A 20,925-nucleotide genomic window follows, 5' to 3' on the forward strand; every position below is an offset into this window, starting at 1 on the left:
TAAATTTACAGACCTGGTCAAACTACAAACAGCACAAGTAATATTTAAAGTACAAACTAAAATACTTCCGGAATGTATTCAAAGCGCTTGGTTTCTGACTCTGATAGGCTCTCTACAAGTGTGGGCTATTTATCCTTTAGCTTGTAGCAAAGGCAGAATGCTATCCTCAAAACTCCGCTCTCAGCTCCACCTCTTTGCCCATATTTGTATTGTCCGAGAGTGTCGAGACGTGTGACACGGCCAAGATGGTGGTGATTGGAGCTGCCCACTAAGTTTCAGAAACCTATAAGTGACATCCCGGAGGGTTTGTCCATATTTTTTTTTATAGCCATTGCTTCAAACTGATCATTAAAGCCGTCTTAAAGGGGTTGGTTACTCGCTTCTGTCAGTGCGCCCCATGGGCAGCTGTGGCTTTATCGTAGCTCATCACCATCAGTGTGTGAATGTGTGTGAATGGATGAATGACACGCTGTAGTGTAAAGCGCTTTGGAGTACTTACTTTCAATTCAATTCAATTCTTTATTCAGGACAATGCACATTAATAAACAATCAAATACACTGTATCAATCGTAAATGGGCCAGATTATAGCGTAGTTGCTAATTTGCATCTGTATTCTGACTCTGAGAGGTGCAATACAAGTGCGGGTCATTTATCATTTAATCAATGCATTTGCGGTCCTTAGTAAGAACAAGTGCCTTGTAAGTCGTACTCAGGGAGGGAAAATGCCCAGAAGTGCTCGTATCAGGATAGAATAGACAACTGAAGGAGAAAACTGCAGGATTTGAACTTCATATTTGGACAACTTGCTTTGGATTGCATCACAGCAACATGACTCTGCCACTGACTCTGTTTGCTCTGCAATGCTGTGTATAATCTCCACAAGTAGCACAAGCCTGGAGGAGATTCTACCAAGTGGTGGAGTTGCTAATGCTAACGGTTAGCTTCTTATTCTCATTGTCATGTTCAGCCTGCGTGGAAAACTCAACGTGACCAATTATAATCAGAAATAATAATAAAAATAGTTTTTCAGTGTTCCACCCTTCAACATTAAGATGACTATAATCCCATCTTTAATCGTCCAGACTATGTGTCTTATCAACTTCGTTTAGGAGCACTGCTTTCAGTAAGCAACTGTTTGGTTTTAGAGCTTTAGCTTTAAAACTAAAAAGTGGGCAAAACCAGACTTTTAAGTGTGAAAAAGAACTTGAGCATAAGTCTTTACAACAAGGCTATTTACCTTTTCAGTGGCCTGGTGGTAGAGTGGCTGCCCTGAGATTGGGGTTCAAATCCTGGTCGGGTCATACCAAAGACTTTAAAAATGGGACTCAATGCCCCCCTGTTTGACACTCAGCATTAAGGGGTTGGATTGGGGGGTTAAACCACCAAATAGTCCCCAAGCACGGCCACCACCGCAGCTCACTGCTCCCCAAGGGGATGGGTCACATGCAGAGATGAATTTCACCAGTGTGTGATGACTAATGGGACTTTAACTTAAATTTGGATTTTTCCTGTTTTTGTGTTTCTGCAATTAGCAAATGATTAATTAAGCTTCTGTCAAATCTGCCAAGAGAGAGCAGTGAGAGGCGATGTTTGACCACAGGCAGCTTAACCATCTGCTTCCAACATGCTGATGTCACCGATGACCTGTCTGCAGTCCCCGCTCATCCAGGCAGAGCCAGAACAAGTGTGGGTTTTACAAAACACAACATGAAACACTTTCATATTGATCGCAACATGCAGTAATGTTTCTGCATTAGGATTCTTTTTAACAAAGCAAACGCGTTATTTTCACCTTGTTTGCCTTGAATTGTAATGCAGTTGGATAAAACACAGAATGAATGTACAAAAGATGCGGTAATGTTAGTCTGTTCAGTCAGCACTGGTTAACATGCATGCAATGATTTTTAACTCACATTTGTAATCTCATTTCATTAGTGTTTTATGTTTTATTTTCTTCTGATCTATGTGAAGTGCTTCGTGATTCTTTGTCTGTTTAATTACTTGCCCCGCTGCACCAATACGTATTGTGTTTTGAATGCTTTCTGTGTATCTGAGGCTGGCTTTTCTGCAGCCACAGACGTTTGGAAATTGGCGCCTCTTAAAAGGATTTTGCTGAGCTGCATGATTTTTTTAGGTTTTAAAACCAAACTGCTGTGAAATAATCTGAAGCGTCGTGTTTCTGTTTTGTGGTTCTTTGTTTGCAAGACCACAGAGTCACATTTTGATCCCTTTTTGTTTGTTTGTTTGAGTGCTCACACAGCCCTGTGTGTACTGATGGTTGAGACAGAAAAGAACAGTTTAAAGCAACTTCAGTTCAGACCACATCGACCTGATTAATTGCAACCAGTCATATAAAATATTAGGTGATGAGAACAGAAAATAATCAAGAATCTTCAGTTTTCCAAGACTTGTCTCTGGGAAATAATCAAGCCCTTTTTTCCTGGTGTCGTTCTAATTTGTTGCATTTTTAGGTTTAAGAACAAAGCTAAACTGTTCTCATTGCATAATCATGCTTATGTTTGCATAGTCCTAACTCTAAAATGGTTTGGAAAAAAGAAAACAAATCAGATACAAAAGAAAAGTGACTTTTCCAAGTGTTGCTCTTTGCTTGAAAATCTGTCCTGCAGAGTTAAATGAGCCTCATCAGTCAGACAACCGCGTCTCGATCAGCTGGCATCAACGCAGCCACTGAGAACAGATGCACAACAGTTAGATAGAAAGCCAACATAAAGTTTGGAGGCAGAGCTCTGTATTACTGGCTGAATGGGACCGAGTTGTCACCACATAATTAAGATTCTGGACAGGTTTAGATCACAGCTCCCATTATTCGGCACATTTCATGGTCTGAATCTTTTAAATTCTATTTTCCTGTCAGCTCCAGGAGCACAGCAGGGGGCTGCAGCGACATGGAGATTCACTCTGAGAAGTGTGTGTGTGTGTGTGTGTGTGTGTGTGTGTGTGTGTGTGTGTGTGTGTGTGTGTGTGTGTGTGTGTGTGTGTGTGTGTGTGTGTGTGTGTGTGTGTGTGTGTGTGTCTACATGAAAGGATAAAATCACAAAACATTCATAATGATGGACTAACTTCATTTATTTATTGTGCTTATTAATTTGATCCTGCAATAAGCAGAATGATGAATTGCTTTTGCTTTTCCACACCTTATCTTTCCTTTCACTATTTTCACCTCTATCATTTAAACCATCTCCTTAAATAAAACATAAAATCTGGCTGCATCATTGGAGCTACTTGTTTAACTCATGTGTGCATTTATGTGCCACTTCTGCCCCCTTGTGTTGGTTTGCGTTAACCACAGGAGGTTCCCCACCTGTAGAAGACATTTTTAGTACAGGTGAAACAGGAGAAATAAAAGATGATGCTAAAGTCCATTTATTTCAACAATTCTGTTTGCACATAGTTTGTTATAACATTTCACAATAAAGAGACAACAAACTCATCCCTTCATCCATCATCATTTATCCAAGCAGGGTCGTGGGGGGGCTGGTGCCCATCTCTAGCAGTCGTCAGGCAAGCAGGCGGGGTACACCCTGGACAGGTTACCAGTCCATTGTACAACCATGCACACACACACACACACACACACACACACACACACACACACACACACACACACACACACACACACACAAACACACTCACACACTCACACCAAAGGTCAATTCAGAGACCAATCAACCTGACAGTTATATTTTTGGATTGTGGGAGAAAAACAGGGTACCCAGAGAGACCCCAGGCTGGGATTCGAACACAAGACCTCCTTACTGCAAGGTGACAGAGCTAAACACTATTCCACTGTGCAGCTCCTCATTCCTTCATTTACTTTCAAATTTGAATTATTTTCAAATCTTTGCTGAAACATAATTTCTAGAAGTTACACCCAGTTGTTGCCAAAATGTCCTCCGCTTTTTGTGTAGTCTCTTGTTATTATTGAGTCAACAAAAAAATCACCAATGAAGCTAACAAAATGTGTTAAATAATGAAGTTTTTTGATGCTTTTTCACAACAGTCTGGCAGTTTGTCAAAAATGTTAAAGCACATGCCTAGGACGCATTTTTTAATTTAAAATGGTTACGTAATTTGTGTCCAGCTGCTGTTAGAAGTTGTTTACGCTGGATCGGTTTGTACAAAAAAATCATGAAATCAGGCAGATAAATCTAAATTTAACTTGTTTGTTTCTGTTTCGATTGACTTCTTCATCAGTTCAGCCCCTCAATCAACGTTTCTTTGCTGTTGAAAAGAAAACAAAATCAGGTTTTGCCCTAAACAGCAGCCCCGTTACTTATTTGACTGTATTCGTTTGGTCCTTACACTTGTCGGTGACGGTGTATATGGCCTCCATTCCAGCTGAGATGTGATCAGAGACGTGACAGTGGAGCAGCCAGGAACCAGGAAACTGAGGACGCATCTTTACCGTCTGAAAAAGAGCAAAACAAAAACATTCAAAGGTTATAAAAAAGAAGAGAGCGTTTGTTCAAATATTTAAGTGAAAGAACTGAGCTTACCTGGAAGGTGGCTGGAAACAGCTCGTATGAGTCGACGCGGTGGGGACCTCCACCTAGCTGCAGAATAACAACAAATTTGGGATATTTAATTTGTGTACGCTTTTTTTTATTAAATAGTTCTGTATTTGTCTAGCGTGAGGTAATTTACCTTATACTCCACACTATGACCATGCCAGTGAACAGTGTGTATGTCTACTTCGTTGCCCATTGCCATCAGGTACCAGTACACTTTATCGCCCACCTCCATGTTCAGACCATTCAAGTTGGCAAACACAAAACCATTTATTGCTGCACATAAACACACAAAAATGTACTTTTATGTCATTAAAATGTTTATAAAACCATTCCAACAATTTAACTCAACTTGTGAGTTAATGTTATGCACATTACATTTATATTGCATTTAACATGTACAGATTAGTTCATATTTTTAATTAATTTCTCATGTTTTTAGATGGATTATATTCAAAAGAATTGCAAAGAAAAAGAAAAGACAAAATCTTTGAGCTGACAAATGAACAGTTTGCCCAAACACATGGAAAAAATGACAGTCTAGATAGAGCAGCAAAAGCAGTGCAGGTTATAATTTATTCCTTTTCTGTGATAATAGGCTGAGCACAAGCAAGCATGGAACTAGAAACTATCTCAGCTTTATATCTGTATTTATCTGTTAGTTATTCTAAACAAGTTTTTTTGAAATGTTTAAAATAAATAGAAAACCAAATCCATTTTTTTTTTTTGTTTTTTTAAATGTTCTCACTGAGTTATTCTAACTTTTTGACTTGAAAATAATTGTTGGGACTTTTTTATAGTCTAAAGTTGTCATTCCATTAATGTCCAAGATAAGAATTAACTTAGTGGTAAAAACTAAAAGGTGGGACTCGATTAAAAAATAATCTAATTAATTAGAGGCTTTGTAATTAATCTTGATTAATCACATTTTAATCATTTTAATCAATTTGCACTCAAGCAATTATTTCTATTAAAAATAATGTTAGCAGGGCACAGATGACATACCAACACCTTAATGAGTATATTGCTGTAACCACAAGGTCTATTTGATTACTTTGCTCTCATTTTGAAGGTCAAACCATTGTGTGATTTGTTGGGATGTGTAAATATTAGCGTATGCGTTATTGAGGAAGTGTAAATAGACATGAAACATTGTAAATGTCACGTTCTGTTTCCCCAGCTTCATTTTAGTGTCCTGCTTGTGTTAATTGGTCCCGCCTGCCTCTCGTTACCCTGATTGCCTGTGCCCTTTTGTATTTAAGCCCTGTTTGTCACTTGGTTTGTGTTGGATTGTCTGTTAACTTCCTTGGTTCACCCCTGTTGCTGCTTACATGCCTAAAAAATGAAAGACGTTTTAACTTCTTGGTGGCCTCCCAGAAGTAGTGATGGAGAAACCAAAGCTTTCCAAACCACTGGACCGATATGAAGCAAATGGTTCACAACAATGAACTATTTGTACCCAACAAAATGAGGCATCTGCTGGCCAGACTTAGACATAGCATCAGCATGGCACACAAAAGGTCATTGTGTGTGGCAATAAAATTTTCTCAATCTTTCAGTTTCTATCTTTTAAAATCTTAATGTAGTTGTTTTAGAGTGACTGTTCCAGCAAACCATATTATACAGCAGCAGCAGACTCAGGAGTTTAGAACAGATATGGGTCAGAGAAGATGACTTCTATGAGCCCATGCTTCATTCTAATCATGGGGATGACTGTTGGAGACAACCCCCCCCCCCCCCACACACACACACACACACACACACACACCCTGCCCCCCACCCCATCCCCTCCAACCTCCCCAGCTCAGTTGTAGCCATTTCCCTGATTTCCTGAGATCAGTGGACTCAGTAGTCTCCATTAAGAAGCAAGTTTTGTGTGACCTTCATCATATCTCTCCTTATTGTGCTTTTTCTACCCATTCCGCCTTTACCGGGATCCACTGATTTCCCTCTTCCCTATTCATTTTCTCACTCCCTTTCCTTACATTTTTTTAAATCACAGTTATTTTTTATGTCATTTTAAACATATTTTTTCATTCTTTGTCCAAAATTTTTTATACCTTCAATTTTTTGTTTTTGTGAAGCGCCTCGTGATTTTTATCTTGAGAGGCGCTATAGAAAAGATCGTTTCTTTTTTTCTTAGATTTTATTGCTAGACCCCCACCCACATTGGGGGGGGGGGGGGGCTCTGACTCAAGGGGTACATTTTTTACATATTTTTTTCTATTTAACTGTAATTGACACATTAAATTTCCACGCGCAGTAAAAACAGAACATTGTGTTTATTCTGCTCTCACCGTGCATTTTATTGCTCTCAATAAATTCTTCATCATCCTTTAAGTTTGGCGGAGGGTTCCTGATGTTCCTCCTGATGTTCTCATCAAAATACCTGCAATACAAAAGTCTTTGTATCTTGTTTGTTTTGTAGTAAAGGTGCAGAAAAAAATTAAAAAAACTACTGCGTGAGGCCTACCAGCTTTCATTCTCATCATAAACCAGGAAAAGCAGTGCAAACTCTTCTACTTCCTTCTTTAGTCCTAATCTCCTGCAAACACAGATTTGGTTTGCTGAAGTTGTTTTACCGTTTGTTAAAATAAACTTTAATTTTCTGAAAATCACAAGAGCGGGAGCTCTAACCTGGCCCAGCTACGACGGCAGATCACTAAAGGACCGGTCAGCCCGCTGTAAAGGTCCTGGAAGTGTAGGAACAACATGGGGGTGTGTTGAAAACATGACAGGTTATGTGGTTGATCCTGTGTTCATTAGCTCACCTTTACGATATCTACTGTGGAGTAATACGCTGAAACAGAGCACTCCTCCTGCTCTGCGGTCGGGCCTGTGTTCTTGTTGACGTACCAGGTGTATGTATGAGTTTCACCTGTGACAGGAACCAGAAATAAACAAATTGTTCAGGAAAATTTTGCAATATTCAAATTTCTCTCTCTTTTTTTTTATCAAGCCCAAGGTTAAAAGCCAGGCGTAAAGTGACTGCTCGTGAATTTTGAGCTAGTATCATGAAAATACAGATTTTCTTAACATATTTAGTGAATGACGCTGATTCTATTTCTTTTTCCTAAAATGAATTCAGGCCTTTCTGTACCAGGTTGCGTCTGGTGGACATCAGGAGTTTCTGTTTTTACTCCGTGGGCGTGGATGGAATAAGGTCTGGACGCCATATTCTTAAAAACCACCTTAACTTTGTCTCCCACCTCAGCATGAATCATTGGACCTGTGGGGGCAAGAAATGGGTTTACAAAAGTTCAACAACAACATATACATCTAAGACCATCACAATAACAAACCCAGATGTATTATCTGCGCATCCAAACTGGAAGCTTACCCATAACGCCCAGGTGTTCCATGTCAGGTGTTCTTTCAACCTGTGTGGTAAATTTGTTGTTGGTGAACTCTCGGTAAACAACCTTCTTGTACTGAGAGCCTATAAATCCATCTCGCTTGTCCAAAAAGGTGCCAGCAGGACTGAAATTAAAACAATTTAGAGTTATTATTTTTGTTTACCAATTTTTCTAAAGTAAGAAAAAAGATTTTTAAGCAAATGTCATTTTTATTCAGGACAATATCAAAATTACACATTGCGTTACCTTTGTTGGCTGTTATGGCAGCAGAGTACTAAATTAATGTCATTATTTGTAATATATTTATTTCTTACAATGACTAACAAAGACACAGTAGTTTTATTTACTTCTGTCCAATGTTTCTGAACATCTCTGCCTCCCAGGTGCGATTAGGAGAATAGTCCCAGTCTATTTCCATGGCAGCAATGTAGAAAGTCTTTGAATGGAGCATCACCTCACCCTGTCGCTGAAAAAGGCCACACTTTTCTACAGTGTAGTTGGCTCGCATCCCACCTCGGTAATGGTCCACTGTAGCAGAAACCACTTCAAATTGACCTGAAACACACAAAAGCGGTACTAGAGTTCATTATTTAACGTTAAAATGAACAGAAATCAGCAGTGATGAAGGTAACAAAGTGCAAGGACTCTGTTACTGTGCTTTAGCAAGTTCACTCGTTGTTTACAATACATTTTCAGTGGTCCCTTATATGAATGAATACCTTCTGAGTCGATCTCTGAGGGGGGAAAAAAGCTCTGGCGCTCCTGTTTCAGGAGGTGGAAGTTAGCCAGAGCAGAGTTGAGCAGAACCTGGAGGATTTCGAGTTTTATTTCCTGATGTTCAGACATCTCACCTCTGATTGGCGAACATAAAACCCAATTCTGTCATCGACTCAGCTTGGTTTGCAACGTTGATGCTTTATCTTCACAAATTACACAAGCTTACAGGAGTTCTGCCATGTTGTGGAGTTGCTAATGCTAACGGTTAGCTTCGACTAGCAGCAAAATGCTCTGCTCTCTCCTGGAGGATAAACCAACAACAGCCTTGCCCTCACAAACCAAGATGGGTGAGTCAGTGCATGTTAATTTGACATGCTGGCTTTTTTTTATCTGAGTTTCTCTTTCTGTTTTCTACAGGTGGCTAATGCAGGAAATTGGGGTAGAAGACTATGTTCACATTTAGCCTGCATTTTAAACTCTGAGTGACCAATCATATTTAAAAAGTAACAATCAATGTTTCAGTCCAGCTTTAGGCTGCTCCACAGCACTGAATCTGCTCTGTTGCGTGTAATGATTGATATCCTGGTGGCTTCTGATTCTGGGTCTGTTGTTCTGCTACTTTTATTAGACCTTTCCTCTGCCTTTGACACTGTGACCATTCTATTTGTTGGATAGGCTAGAGTCATGGGTAGGTATCAGTGGCACTGCTTTGGATTGGTTCCGCTCTTACTTATCTTACGCATCAAATTCAAATTGCTAACACTAGCATACAAAGTCCGAGATGGTACGGCTCCCATCTACCTGAATCCTCTTGCAAAGGCTTACGTCTCGGCCCGGCCGCTCCGGTCATCCGAGGATCGTCGACTAGCAATGCCTACACCACACTCAGGACAATCCAGACTCTTCTCATGCATCGTTCCACAAATGTGGAATGACCTACTAAGCACTACCAGAACAGGAGCTTCCTTTTCAATTTTCAAGAAACTCCTGAAGACCCTGCTCTTCAGAGAGCATCTTCTAAACTAGCACCATCCCTGCACCCGTCCCCCTCTCTACTGTCCACTCCTTGTTCCCTCCTCTCCATGATTGATGTCAAGTAGTTGTTGTTGTTTTTGTTGTTAGCCTCAAGGGCAACATGCCGATTATCACTTGTAAGTTGCTTTGGACATAAGCGTCTGCTAAATACATAAACATAATCATAAACTTGTCTGACAGAACTTTCAGGATCCAGATCAATGATTGCTCATTTCTGTGTCCCCCACTCCCTTGGGGAGTACCGCAAGGTTCTGTTTTTGGGCGTCTTCTCTTTTCAATCTATATCATTTCCTTGGGCTAAATCCTGGAGAAATATGGCATTGGTTACTATATTTATGCAGATGATTATCAGATCTACCTGACCATGAATGACTCGAATGCCCTTTCACTCCTTGACAAATGCTTAGCTGAGGTGAGGGGTTGGCTGGCGGACAATATTTTGAAGCTAAATGAACTGAAGACAGAAGTCATTCTCATGGACCCCTGTAATCATCCTCACTCTTCTTCTGTCCCTTATGTTTTCACATTCAGCCCTAAACAGTGTCACTAATCTTTGGGTTAAACTTGTTGCAGGTCTCACGATAGTTCCTCAGATCAATACTGTGATTAAGTCTTGTTTCTTCCAGGTGCGCCGTTTAGTTTGTCTAAAATCGAACTTGAAGTGACCACACTTGGAATTTGTCATTCACGCTTTAATTACTTCCCGCTTGGATTATGCCAACTCTATCCTCTTTGGTGTCCCAGCTTTGGCTTTAAATCGACTACAGGTGGTTCCGAATGCTACAGCAAGGTTCTTGACTAACACTAACAGGCATACTCACATCACTCCCATTCTGGAAATTCTGCACTGGTTACCAGTAAATTTACGTGTCAAGTTCAAGATCCTGACCTTTGTTTTTAAGATTCTGAATGGCTCCGCCTCAGAGTATCTTTCTGATTTGATTAATTCCTACGTGCCAAACCGGGCTCTGAGGTCAGCTGACCATCTGTTGCTCTGTATACCATCAATGAGATAAAAATCACAAGGTGAGCAGGCTTTTATGTCTGCTGTCCCCACTCTATGGAACACACTCCCCCTCTCAGTCAGGCAGGCTCCCTCCCTCTCTCATCTTAAATCAGCTTTAAAGACATACTTTTCTGACATGGCCTTCTCCCATTGTTGATGTTTTCTAGTTTTATTGTGTCGTGTTTTATTGTTACTCTTGTTGTGTTTCATTCACTGTTTTTAATCCTTGTACTTGTATAGCACTTTGGTCAGCTGACATGCTGTGAATTAAATGCGCTTTATAAATAAATGGTATGGTATTGTACATGGTATCCTTCTACTGTCATGCAAATTTTCTGCTATAAAAGCAAATATATTCATTGATTAATGGAAGTAGTTATAGATCATGTTAACTAAACAAGTTTTATATTAAGCTTTGCATAAATGGGGAGTTTGTTGCAATTGAAATCAAGCATCCAGGCATTCTTTGCACACCACCTGCACAGTGGTGCAGCTGTACAGAAAATCTGGAGCTCTTTGTGTGAAGGAGTTTTTAGGAAATAGACACACCCATGCTGTCCGGTTCCATCGTAACAGTGTGGGAGATGTGAGGAAAAACGTTGATGGTGTCTCTTCTGTTCTGGCGGTAGAGGAACCGGTTGCCCTGGAAGTAAAGACTGATGATGTCCGTCTCTGTGCCCAGAGCCGACAGGTGCCATGAGACTTTATCCCCCTTACACATGTACAGACCAGGAAGGTTCCTGTACACATACCCGTTGATAGCTGAAAGAGAACCAGAACAATAAAAATACAGGGTTTATTTTAAACACATTCACTGTAAAAATATATATTTTTAAAAGATCCTTTGTACAGACCGTGCATTTTGTTGCTGTCCATGAAGTCTTCGTCCTCTTTGTTGACTGTGTTGGGAGCAGTAGCAAAAGTCAAGATGTTCTCATCAAGATACCAGCTGAGATTCTCATCAAACACCGTAGCCATGAGGTGAAGCTCTTTATTATAGTTTCTCTGTATGAGGTTTAAAAAATGAAAAGAATAGAATGTCAGATTGAGATTTTATTGATGACTGATCTCAGGTAAAATATAGAGCCCCGGTGGCACGAAGCAAAAAGTGGATCCCACTCGACAGGATGGGGACAACTTCACAAATTCAAGTTTGAATCAGAACATGGTTAATGTGAAAAAAAAACATCCTTCCATCCATCCATCCATCCATTTTCACCCACTTATTCGGAGTCGGGTCGCGGAGGCAGCAAAGTAAGTCGCGAGGCTCAGACTTCCCTCTCCCCAGCTACTTGGGCCAGCTCCTCCGGGGGAATTCCAAGGCGTTCCCTGGCCAGGTGAGAGACATAGTCCCTCCAATGTGTCCTTGGTCTCCCTTTAGGCCTCCTCCCGGTTGGACGTGCCTGGAACACCTCACCAGGGAGGCATCCTGACCAGATGCTCGAGCCACCTCAACTGGTTCCTCTCGATGCAGCGGGTCTACTCCGAGCCCCTCCCGAATAACTGAGCTTCTCACCCTATCTCTAAGGGAGAGTCCAGCCACTCTTTGGAGAAAACTCATTTTGGCCGCTTGTATCCGCGATCTCGTTCTTTCGGTCACTACCAAAAGCTCATGACCATAGGTGAGGGTAGGAACGTAGATCGACCGGTAAATCAAGAGCTTCGACTTCTGACTCAGCTCTTTCTTCACCACGACAGACCGGTACAATGCCCACATCACTGCAGACGCAGCACCAATCCGCCTATCGATCTCAGGCTCCAGTTTTCCCTTACTTGTGAACAAGACCTCGAGATACTTAAACTCCTCCACTTGGGACCGGACCTCATCCCTGACCCGGAGAAGGCATTCTACCCTTTTCCGAATCAAGACCGTGGTCTCAGATTTAGAGGAGCTGATTCTCATCCAGGCTGCTTCACACTCGGCTGCGAACCGCTCCAGTGAAAGCTGAAGATCATGTTCTGATGATGCCAACAGGACCACATCATCTGCAAAAAGCAGAGACCTGATCCTCAGGCCACCAAAATGGATGCCCTCCACACCTTGGCTGCACCTAGAAATCCTGTCCATAAAGGTTATGAACAGAATCAGTGACAAAGGGCAGCCTTGGCGGAGTCCAATTCTCACTGGGAACGAGCCTGACTTACTGTCAGCAATGCGGACCAAGCTCTGACACCGGTCATACAGGGACCTAATAGCCCTTATCAGAGGGCCTGGTGCCCCATACTCCCGGAGTACCCCCCACAGAGCCCCCCACAGAGCCCCCCACAGGGCCCCCCGAGGGACGCGGTCGAATGCCTTCTCCAGATCCACAAAACACATGTAGACTGGTTGGGCAAATTCCCACGCACCCTCCAGGATCCCCCTAAGGGTATAGAGCTGGTCCAGTGTTGCACGGCCAGGATGAAAACCACATTGCTCCTCCTGAATCTGAGGTTCGACAATCCGGCGGGCCCTCCTCTCCAGAACCCCTAATAGACCGCAGCAGGAAGGCTCAGGAGTGTGATCCCCCTGTATTTGGAGCACACCCTGCGGTCCCCCCTTTTGAATGGGGGACCACCACCCCGATCTGCCAGTCCAGTGGGACTGCCCCCGATGTCCACGCGATATTGCAGAGCCGAGTCAGCCAACACAGCCCCACAACGTCCAGAGCCTTAAGGAACTTAAGGAAAAAAATGCATTCATGACAGAAAATATCAATTTGGACCCGACTTGCCAAAACTTGTCTTAGTAAAAAGTAGATTTGTGTTGGGTTTTTCTTCCTCTTTCACCTGAAATCCTTTTTTTAAAGATCCAGGTCGACAAACGAGGAGAGGTCCAACCAGCCCAGAGTTTGTGTCCTTCACAGGGTCCACCCCAGAGTAGTAGAGATAGCTGAGACAGTCAGGCTCCCCTTGGACCGGACCGGCACCCACTGGTACCGACCACTCGTAGGTATACACAGCTCCAGGTCTGACCAGAGCAGCTGGGGGAGGAGTCACCACTCCTACAATTATTACAGCAAGAATTAAAACCATTATTATTATTATTTACAAACACAGAGACAAACTCTGTAAGGGGAAAAACTATTTCAGCTCACTTGTCTCCTTCTTCAGCTCTCGTATTTTCTTTGCTGTGTGCGATTCTGATAGAAAAGGAAAACTCAAACTTCAGAAGGAGGAGGAAAATAACAGAAAGAAACCAAAATATTAGATAGATGAATAATATTTTACCTTCCAGTTCATTATAGTAAAGAGTCCCATCCTGTTCTATAGTGTACTGGACTCCATGTGGCTGAATGGAGTAGGGCCGGCTGGCAAGGTTCTTAAACACCACCCTGATGGTGTCCTTCTCCTCGGCTCGCACCACCGGGCCTGAAGACACACACACACACACACACACACACACACACACACACATACACACACACACAGAATTATTGGATTACAATTAGGCACTAAAACAGGACCTCAATCATCAACTTAATGGTCTTTGCGGGCCACGAAAGTGATTTGTTTTTTCAGAACATCCTTTTAAAAGATATTTTCTAATCTCAATGGATTATTTTCCTGGACAAAGAAAATTTTAATTAAAACAATATTTAAAAACATGAAAATTAATTGTCATGGCCTTTTTTCTATGTCTACTCTTCAAAATAAACCTAAAATAGTACAAATCTGAACATGAAAATGTTTGAAAGTGTTTGTATATCAAATCCAGTCTCTCCTCGAGATGAAATTCATCATTCTAGTTAAATGAGTTAAATGTTATTGTACTCTGGGCTTGTGGGGATTCTTTCTTTAGCTTTCAACAAATTACTAAAACACTCTGTGTGAATTTATTGGCTGCTTTTAATCCTTTCTTCTAAACTAAGAAACATTATAAAAATTGGTAAATTAAACTGTTCCTGTTCTTCAGTTTTGAGGCAAATCCAATGTTTTTGTTTTACGTATCTGTTGGACTCTAAATCTGGTTTACCTTTACTCACAGACACAATGTAATCTGTTACAAGTTAAAACATTTTAGAGTAACTTGACAACCTACCACTCAGATAAAGTAGCAAATGTTGAACATATAAACCTCCACTCTCTAGCTTTAATTATATCATATCTACCCTACCTCTAAATCTATACAGTGCTCAGCAGTAATGAATATACCCCATGATATTTGTCAGAAAACCTTTAGTTTCCTTTCAGAAGCAACATTTTCTATGAGATACCATTCTATCAAATACTCACACAAATGTCGGCCATTAATTGCAAACAAGATTAGTTAATTTTCACACAAAAAAAGTGATTTTTCTAACAAATCCATTCAAGTCCATGTTGCAAAAAAGAGTACACCCCAATTATAGTCTTAGGAGAAAAGCCACACATAAGATTACAAAATTCAAATTAGCAGGCGTTTAACCACAGGTGAGTCTGATGATTCGTTTAGGAGGTGTCCAGCAGACAGGTGACTATAAAAGGGCATTACTTAAAGAAACGCCCTTCCCTGGGGATTCCTTAAAGATTCAGGTCTGAAAGATAGACTGTAAACTCTGATCCACACTCCGGAACAGTAGGGGCAGTGATGCACCTTTCAGTTGGTTGCCGGCCGCCGTAAAACTCTAAGAAGAAGAAGAAGAAGAAACGCCCTTCCCATTTCATGCTGTCAGCAACGGCTCAACGTGGAAGAGAAATGCCAAAAAATCAGAGAGAGGAAATACTTTCTTTACACAAAAAAGGTGATGGTTACAAAATCAGCAAAGCTTTACACATCAGTCAAAATACTGTAGCAGCGGTGAGCCAAACGTTTAAGAAAGATGGAAGCGCAACCATCTTACAGAGATGTCCAGGCCGTCCACGGAAGTAAACATCTGGACAGGAGCGTCTTCTGGTGAGGTGGGTTGAAGAAAATCACCATGCAAGTTCACTGCAGTTAGCTAAAGCAGTAGAAAGCCAAAGTGGAGTGACCGTTTCCCGTGACACCATACAGTTCACACTGCACAGGAATGGCATACATCGGTATCGTCCACAAAGGAAGCACACCTAGGATTATCCAGGGCCCATGCTGAAGAGATGAAGACTACTGGGACTCTGGAGTGATGAGACAAAGATCTCTGTTTTTGGAACTAGTGGTTTCAAAACTGTGTAGCATTGTAAAGGTGAGGAGTTCAAAGAGAAATGCATGGAGCCTACAGTGAAGCACGGCGGTGGCGGTGTCCTTATGTGGGCTGCATGAGTGCTGCTGGTGTTGGGGAGCTGCATTTCATTGAAGGCATCATGAACTCAACAATGTTCTGCTCTACACTGAAGGAGAAGATGCTGGCATCACTCCGTGCACTTGGTCGTCGTGCACTTTTCCAACACGACAATGACACAAAACACACATCTGAAGCTACTGTTGCGTTTCTGAAGAAGAACAGGGGGTGATTATGTACGTCTCCTGATCTGAACCCAATCCAACACCTGTGGGGAATTCTGATGCAGCAAGTTGAGCATCACTCTCCATCCAGCATCCGGCTCTTAAAGAGCTTCTTCTTGAAGAATGGAAAAAGATAGATGTCGCAACGTCGCCATCTTGTTCATTCCATGCCTAGAAGACGTGGTGCTGTCCTTGAAAATCACGGTGGTCAGACAAAATACAATGTAGTAGTTTTTGTTGTGGGGTGTTTTCATTTTTGCTTCAACCAATTTTAGTAAAACTGAAGTTTTTGTGATCCAAGTTATTTTATTAACCTCAATTTCTTGTTGTGGAGTTAAACAAGAGTTCACTAAAACCCAGCCTTGGGAAAACGCCGGAACTTTTTAGTCTATTGAGCTTTGAAAAAAAAGCATCTGGACTTCTTTGAGTTGCTTGAAGACGTTTCAGCCAGAGTTTCGGGTGAGCTCATTGTGAAACCTGGCCCCACCCTATCATGTGAATTCCTGAGGTCAGATGGCCCAGGATATGCGTGGGCTGGAACTTTTTCTTTTGTTCGTTAAGCTACTGATTACATTTGTTCTTTTTAAAGGGGGTGTACTCATTTATGCTGAGCACTATATGTAAAATATCTATCAGAGGGTTGTAGGATCGATCCCAGATCCCGCCAGAGAATGCTGCTGTTGTGCCCTTGAGCAAGACACTTAACCCACCTTACCTGCTGGTGGTGGTTGGACAGACCGGTGACACTGGTGTTCGGCAGTCTCGCTCCCGTCAGTGTGCCCCAGGGCAGCTGCGGCTACACTGTAGCTCATTATTACCAGAGTGCAAGGGTAAACGACTGATTGTTTTGTAAAGTGCCTTGGGGGGTTCTAGGACTCTGTGCTATATAAATGCAGCCCATTTACCATGACAAAAATTGAAACTAAAATCAAACGTTTGAATTACCCAGAATTCCAAGGTGTTTCTCCTCTGGGCTACGCAGCATCTTTGTTGCAAAGGTGTTGTCGGTGTATTCCACATATCGCACTTTCTTATAACGACTTCCGATGCGTTTTGGACCTCTGGATACAAACGCTTCAGCCTCACTGCGCAGAGAGCAGCAGAATAGCTTAGAGATTAGCATAATCTGTGTTTGAATCTGTGATTCTGATCTAACAAACCTGTCACTGGGCAACGTGGGAGAATAATCCCAGACTTCTTCCACTGCAGCAATGAAGAACTGTCTGAGCTCGCCATAGGGACGGGGTTTGTGAACATTGGGGAAACACTTCTTAATCTCAAACAAAGCCTGCATTCCAGCTGCAGAGAGACAAAAAGACCTGAACATAAACACGCGTCTATTGCCGCCAGTAGTTATTAGCCTCCTTTATAAACAGGAGCACGCGTGTTCACCCATCAGATGGTCATTGACATCGCACGTCAACAGCCAGTGTCCGGGATTATCCGCCACCATCTCTGCTGTAGTGCTAGAGGCTGGGAAAAGGCTGATGATGTCTGTGTGGTGATTCAGACTGGTCAGGATCTGGCCATGGAAGTGAACTGAATGCATGTCCACCTACAGACACAGATGACATTTAACCTCAGACGGGGGAAATTAAGAGTACATTTGGGGGAAAAAATGTTCATTATGAGCTAGAGGTCCCTTTTTAAACTTATACAATAATCAAGATTACCCACTTTTAAGAAACCCAAGCACTATGGCTTATATTTACAGAATCATGATGATTAAACCTGATTTTCTATCAACTGACAGCGAAGAAAACACAAACAACGCTTCATTATGGGTTTAAATAATAATATAGTGTTGTACTTTTACCTCATTGCCTAATCCAATCAGGTGCCAGTGGATCTTGTTGCCTTGGCACATGCTCAGTCCAGGTAGGTTACCATAAAGAAAGCCGTTTATTCCTACAGCACATAGTTAATGAGTGAATTTGTGTGTTTCTAAGCACCTAAAGTCTGTGTGTGTGTGTGTGTGTGTGTGTGTGTGTGTGTGTGTGTGTGTGTGTGTGTGTGTGTGTGTGTGTGTGTGTGGTCCTCCCTCACCGTGCATCTTGTTACTCTCAATAAAATCTTCATCCTCCTTCAGGTTCCTAGCAGGATTTGAGATGTACGTTCTGATATTGTCATCCAGGTACCAGCTGAGATTCTCGTCCGACACCAGGAACAGCAGAGCATATGTGTAGTCTGCAGACCTGTCACCGTGGACGTCCAGCGTTCCTGCAGAACATTGTAAAGGTTTGTTCCCTCATCCAGGCCGTCCTTTGTTTTCAGAACAAGGCTGATCGAGTACCTGTTTTACAGATGAGAAGGGGTCCTATCAGTCCTGAGTTGATATCATTTGGTGGGCGGACGTGGGAGTGGTAAAACCTGGTCATACAGTTACTGTCCTCAGATGTTGGACTATTGGATCCTGGAAGTGTCCACTCGTATTTCACTGTTGAACCTGGGGCCACCCAGTCATCCCGTTTCTGTGTTTGATCAGTGCCGTCTGGGTAAAGAGCTCCTGCAGGAAGGCACATACAAACACAGTTGTGCATTATTGTATTTTTTTTTAATAATTCAATATGTTTTTTCTCTATTGTTTTGATTTCTCACCTTCGTTGCCCTTGGTGTAGTTGAGTCCATGTGCATGGATGCTGTAAGGCCTGGATGCTGCGTTCCTTAGGAGGATTATCACTACGTCTCCCTCCTCGGCCATCAGCAACGGTCCGAGATAACCCAACCACTCAGGTTTTGTCACTTCTGTCCTGTAGGTGGCGTCGCTGTACTGCTTATAAACAGCCTTCTTGTAGGTCGGACCGATTCGCTGGGGACCTTTTTTTAGAAAGACTGATGCTTCTCTGCAAAACAAGAATAAAGACTTTGTTTGCAAACCTGCGTGCATAATAGTAACTAGCAATGTGTTGTTAGAGTTTACAGCGCAGAGTTTCCATTAAAGTCTATGCCTTTGGTACAAACATGGACGTAATTTGGGGGGGGGGGGGGCAGGGGGACATGCCCCCCCCCCCAACTTTTTCCAAAGTCAAGTTTTGACCCCTGCACTTTTTACCATCCAAAAACAATATTATGCTATATTAAATTGACACTGGTTGAGCTCTAGGACCAAGCGGAAAACAACCATTTGTGTTGAAGCCGATTTCCCATTACAGCATACTGTAAAGATCCCCGCCCCCCACCCCCGTGTCCCCCCACTTCTAAAGTGAAAATTACGTCCATGGGTACAAAACTATATCACTTATGATGGTAATAAACTGTAGTCTGTTACTGAAAACATGAGACCAGCTGGTACTAAGGTACATTTTATTTTCCTTGCAGTTCTGAGTTTTGCATCTCAAAACTGTTTTTTTTTTATGTGCATTTATTTCAGTACATGAGTGTGTATGAATGTGTGAACTCAGGGTAAGGCCCACCGCTTTAACAAAAACAGAAAAATAAAGTCAATTTTAGTTAAGAGTTTACTCACTCATCCTCCTGCAGGGAGCGATTCTGAATGACGTTCCTCCCACTTGGAGCATAGTTCCAGGAGACTTCCTCAATCCTGATAAAATATTCCCTTCTCACCCCGGTTACACATATCGCTGCACAACACAACAGCAGCTCAACTCCTAACCACAGACTGTTCATGTTTACAGTGTAGCGCTGTGCAGTGCGGAGTAGAAATCATGAAAAACAAAGGTTTAAAGGTTGGAATTGGATCAACGGACAGAACCCTTGAGTCTGTCCGAATGTTGGACTCAGTTTGTCTTTATACTGCTCCAGATATGGGACTGCTGAGATTGTCCAAAGGTGGACAGGGGGTCACTGGCCACCAGACAGCGCGGTAAACAGAAAAAGCAGCATGGCTGCTTGTTGTTTGATCAGCAGGTTGCTCTTACACAATACTGGACTGTTACTCTGCAATAACCAAACATTAACCACTAAACATCCATCACTTATGCCCTTTTTTTTTTTTCAAAAAAATCATTTCCAGCTAATGAACTCTGATTCTTTGTGCCCTTAAATGTCATAAAATCTGATTCAGATGGGAACAACAGGTGTATAAAACAGAATTAGCAACCACATGGTATACTTTTTAGAAAAACTTGAAAACATTGTTTTTTAAATGGGTTTCCTAACTTTATTTGTTAGTGTGTAGCTCTTTAACTCTTTAATAAGAATGCATTTGGACAAAAGCGTCTGCTAAATACATAAACATAAACATATAATTTCTTAATTGTTGAAAAGGTTGGTGATGAATAATTCAGTCCTATAGCAATGCTTGTGTCACCAGTGAAATAATAGAATGTTTATTTAATTACTGGTAAAACCTTCCAAGCAACAAGGTTAGAGATAATGGTTTCCCAGCAGGAGGCTAAACTAATCAATAACTGGCAACTGTGGAAAGTCCAGCAGAAAGACATACACGGGAAAGATAAATATGCACACCTGCATTACGATCAAACCTTAACCCTCGTTTTCAGTTCTCCAGAGTTACTGACTGGAAGGAGAAATGGGGACTGGGGGGCTGGTAGTTGCAACTAGCAAATCATTTAAGGGATTAAGTTTTCTTATTTAATAAAATGTGTTTTTATATGAACCACAAAATGCTTCACAATGAAATATGTCAGAAATGACTAAATCAGCCCCAAATATTAAAGCGGACCTAACAGCCCGCATCAAAGGGCCTGGTACCCCTTACTTCTGGAGTATGGTGGTCCAGAATTTCCTTGAAGCCATACAGAAGTCTTGCTCCTTGGTGCCCGGGTTTTTGCCACCGCGAACACCAAGCCACATTCTGCTTGGACTGCCAGTACACATCTGTAGCTGCCTCTGGAGTCCCTAAAGCCAAAATAACCCAATAGGACTCTTTCTTCAACTTGACTGCATCCCTGATGTGGCAAGGTGGATAAACGAGG

At 41.9% G+C, this 20,925-nt stretch overlaps 1 protein-coding gene across 2 annotated transcripts; it reads right to left on the bottom strand.

Annotated features, from left to right (window-relative positions):
* Positions 1-3,981: 3,981 nt before the first annotated feature.
* On the bottom strand, positions 3,982-19,776 carry cp (ceruloplasmin). 2 transcript variants are annotated; one of them, XM_015971069.3, is made up of 24 exons: positions 19,494-19,775; positions 18,626-18,870; positions 18,321-18,533; positions 18,074-18,247; positions 17,844-17,935; positions 17,420-17,582; positions 17,188-17,326; positions 16,973-17,112; positions 13,855-13,995; positions 13,722-13,766; positions 13,414-13,628; positions 11,499-11,649; positions 11,194-11,406; positions 8,234-8,441; positions 7,871-8,010; positions 7,631-7,759; positions 7,302-7,408; positions 7,168-7,223; positions 7,004-7,075; positions 6,828-6,919; positions 4,667-4,806; positions 4,519-4,575; positions 4,325-4,430; positions 3,982-4,243 (listed from the first exon to the last, which is right to left on the bottom strand). In XM_015971069.3, the coding sequence occupies exons 1-24, from the start codon at positions 19,652-19,654 to the stop codon at positions 4,230-4,232; spliced, it is 3,213 nt and encodes a 1,070-aa protein (XP_015826555.1). In that variant the 5' UTR covers positions 19,655-19,775; the 3' UTR covers positions 3,982-4,229. The 2 variants fall into 2 exon arrangements, with proteins under 2 accessions (XP_015826555.1, XP_015826554.1); XM_015971068.3 differs by having other exon boundaries at positions 16,973-17,326; positions 19,494-19,776.
* Between the last annotated feature and the right edge of the window lie 1,149 nt (positions 19,777-20,925).

The sequence above is a fragment of the Nothobranchius furzeri genome, chromosome 8, assembly GCF_043380555.1.
Source record: "Nothobranchius furzeri strain GRZ-AD chromosome 8, NfurGRZ-RIMD1, whole genome shotgun sequence".
In the NCBI taxonomy this organism is placed as follows: domain Eukaryota; kingdom Metazoa; phylum Chordata; class Actinopteri; order Cyprinodontiformes; family Nothobranchiidae; genus Nothobranchius; species Nothobranchius furzeri.